The sequence below is a fragment of the Gymnoscopelus braueri genome (genome assembly GCF_963280865.1).
Source record: "Gymnoscopelus braueri genome assembly, chromosome: 5".
NCBI lineage: Eukaryota > Metazoa > Chordata > Actinopteri > Myctophiformes > Myctophidae > Gymnoscopelus > Gymnoscopelus braueri.
Window position 1 is genome coordinate 53,707,211 of NC_137606.1, and position 3,045 is coordinate 53,710,255.

The 3,045-nt window shown below is 45.0% G+C and overlaps 1 protein-coding gene across 1 annotated transcript in view; it reads right to left on the minus strand.

The window, feature by feature from the left end:
- The window catches only part of LOC308086080 (uncharacterized protein), a 499,718-nt gene extending 498,671 nt beyond the window's left edge, over positions 1-1,047 (minus strand). The window contains exon 1 of the mRNA XM_080429449.1: positions 1-1,047. This exon is cut by the window's left edge and continues 628 nt beyond it. Coding sequence (XP_080285575.1) covers positions 1-1,022 — 1,022 coding nt within the window. The 5' untranslated portion in view covers positions 1,023-1,047.
- Positions 1,048-3,045: the final 1,998 nt, after the last annotated feature.

Here is a 3,045-nt window from a genome sequence, read left to right on the forward strand (position 1 = left end):
TTCTTGGCAGATATTTTGTCGCACACACCAATGGTCCAGTCACAGTCTTCAGGAAGTCTAATCATCCAGTTGGTATTGGATTTATCACTCTGGATCAGAAGGGTGTGGGCAGGTTCGGATATTAACCTGCTGTTGAAGACTTTCCTGTGGTCGCTGGACAGTGACATGCCTTTTCTCAGTGACTTTGGGTCAAAGGTCACCTCTTCGCTGGTAGAAAAGTCTTCCTGATGGTTCTCTGGATCGACCAGAATCAAGAGAGAGCCCCACAACTGGACTGCTTTCTGTACCATCTCATCTCCATCCTGCCTCAACTCCTGAAGCAGCTTGTCACGGTCGCTCCCTGGCTCCAATCCCTTCCTCAGGTCCACAGCTTTGGCCTTCTCCACGTCCTGATGCACCCCAGAAAACATCCGCAAGAAACGGAAGGTATCCTTCTCGCTCTGAGCCGCCTGAATGCTGCTCTCGCTGGTTTTGATGGACACCATACGGGCGGAAACGGAACTCTGGACACTGGACAAGGCGAGGTCTCGCATTTTGGACACAGCCTCTACGAGACGCACGCTGGACTGGGCCAACTTCCTCCGTTCCCCTTTTTCCCACTTCTCCAGACTCTCACCCTTAACCGCCGTCGTGGCTAAGGCCTGCTGCTCGGCACCAAGCTTCTTCATAAGCTCTTTGTGAGCTGTTGAGATGGTCTTCATGTTGTGCAGACGGTGCTGGTCTTCAATGGCACAGGAGACACACACACAGGTCAGATCGTCCAGGCAGTAGTACTCCAGCACCTTGCCATGTTGGGGACATTTGGTGGCTCCAGCTAACCCGGCTTCCCCCAGGGCCAGGGGCTCAGTCAGAGGGTGGGTTTGTAGTAAAACAGGGGTGGTCAGGTGGGCCTGTAGGTGTTGGACACACATGGAGATTTCACACTTCATGCAGGTCTTCCGTGCCGGTTTCCTGTCCTCCTCTGTGCACATGTCACAAAGAACGGCTCGCTGCTCGCTGTGCTGTTGAAGGCTTTCAGACATGTTCTCAGACGATAGTAGATCCTGGGTCCTATAGTAGTTTTGTTCTGTTCCTCTTTGCTGTTGTACTGCTCCCAACGTGCGCTGCTTGTTTGCAGTTTTCCGTGGTTGGTCCAATCTCAAAGGTTTGACAAGGCTCTAAAGTTCAGACGTTTGTTTCTGGTGCGTTATCTTGCTTCTGTCACTGTGACATTCCCAAGTCTAGTTGCACTTACGCAGAAATGAGACTTTGGAGTTTATCATACAACGTGGACAGCGCTCTTTTATTACGGTCCCCTTATCACACAGTCTTTGACACACTGTTAATGCCACACCTTTTGCACACTGTATATCGTTGCTGTAGGGCAGAAAACGTGTACGTAAAAACTGTAGTACTGAAAAAAAACAAAAAAAATTAACACGTTGATACTGTATATGGAGATTTCGGCCTGACAGTGATGATATGCTCTGTGCAAAAGGTTGGTTTTATTTCCTGTTATCAAAAAAAAATGCTGTGTGAAATAAAAATCAATAAACAATGTATGATTAGCAATTTATATACAGTACATCAATGATTAACAGTCCAATTTAATTTAATAAACCTTGGGCCGTGGAGATTAAATCAGGCAGGAAAGATTCATTATGAGAAAACAGATGAGCCACAATCAGTATCAACTTTATTCTCACATCACAGCTTTAACCCTGTAAGACCCAGATTCTTTTCAAGTTGTGATGATTCCTGGCTCTGTGGGGGGTATTTATATGCAAATATCCTGGCCAATGGCATTGTAAGACTAAACAATAGGACCCAATGAGGATTTAGAGGTGAAAAAATGAAAAAATAACAGAAAAATAAATTATTTAAACTCCTTTCTTTATGAAATATAATTGCTGCTAAAAAGCATCGCTGGGTCTTACAGGGTTAAAGGTGTACAAAAGTGGGTGAAATGCTTATTTCCCCCCCCCCCCTCCATGTAAACTCTGTCATTTTGTAGCAGTGGTTCTCAACCTGTGGGGTGAGGCCCACTGGTAGACAGTGAGCAGTGATGGAAGTAGTACTTTGTACTAAAAGTATCAATACCCTTTTGTAGAAATACTCTGTTACAAGTACAAGTTCGACGTTCAAAATTTACTTGAGTAAAAGTGCAAAAGTATTGGCATCAAAATATACTTAAAGAACCATGAGTAGAAAAGTACTCATTGTGCAGAATGTCCCGTTTCACAAGTTTTCAAATGTATAAAACTAGAGGTTCGGGCCGCTGGAAAACCTGTAGCTCCACCCACACAGGCACAGGCAAGCCTGTAGCTCGCGAAACCTAACTTGTTGGAGACCCAGACACACCAACAGCTTGGAGACGCAGACAGCCACGCATGCACGCAACTCTCTAATGTATATTAGGATGTATGAAAAATCTACTCAAAATAGCAGATCTGCAAGCTCACAATACGTCGCGATTGTGAGCTTGTAGATTGGCTATTTTCAAATGGCCGAAATGTATATAGGGCTGAAGTGGTCAATGCGTGTTTTGTAATAATAATCAAAATCTACAAAGTAACTAATGTGTTGAGTAAAAGTACACTATTTGCTTCTGAGATGCAGTGGAGTAGAAGTAAAAGTACTGAAAACTGGAAACACTCCAGTAAAGTAAAAAATGCCTCAAGATTGTACTTAAGTACAGTAGGCTGTTTGAGTAAATGTACATAGTTACTTTACACCACTGGCCGTGAGGACATTGCAAGTGGGTCCCCAAATAACTTGCAAAAAAACACTCATATTTCAATGCTAATATAACATAAATATCAAAAAGTCAATGTTAAAAAATGACTACATAAATGATAGTTTTGATGCTCGCTCAGAGTTAAGGCATCCCCCTCCCCTCCTCTCCTCCTGGGTGGAACAGAGGAGGCCCAGCGGCCGCTGCACGCTGATCCTCATGATGCTCATTCCTTTGCTCCAGTGCGTTGCGTTGTGTTCATTCCTGCAGCGGGATTAGCCGCACCGCGTGTCCGGCTCCCAGCAGCATGTGACCGGGCATGAGGGGGTCTG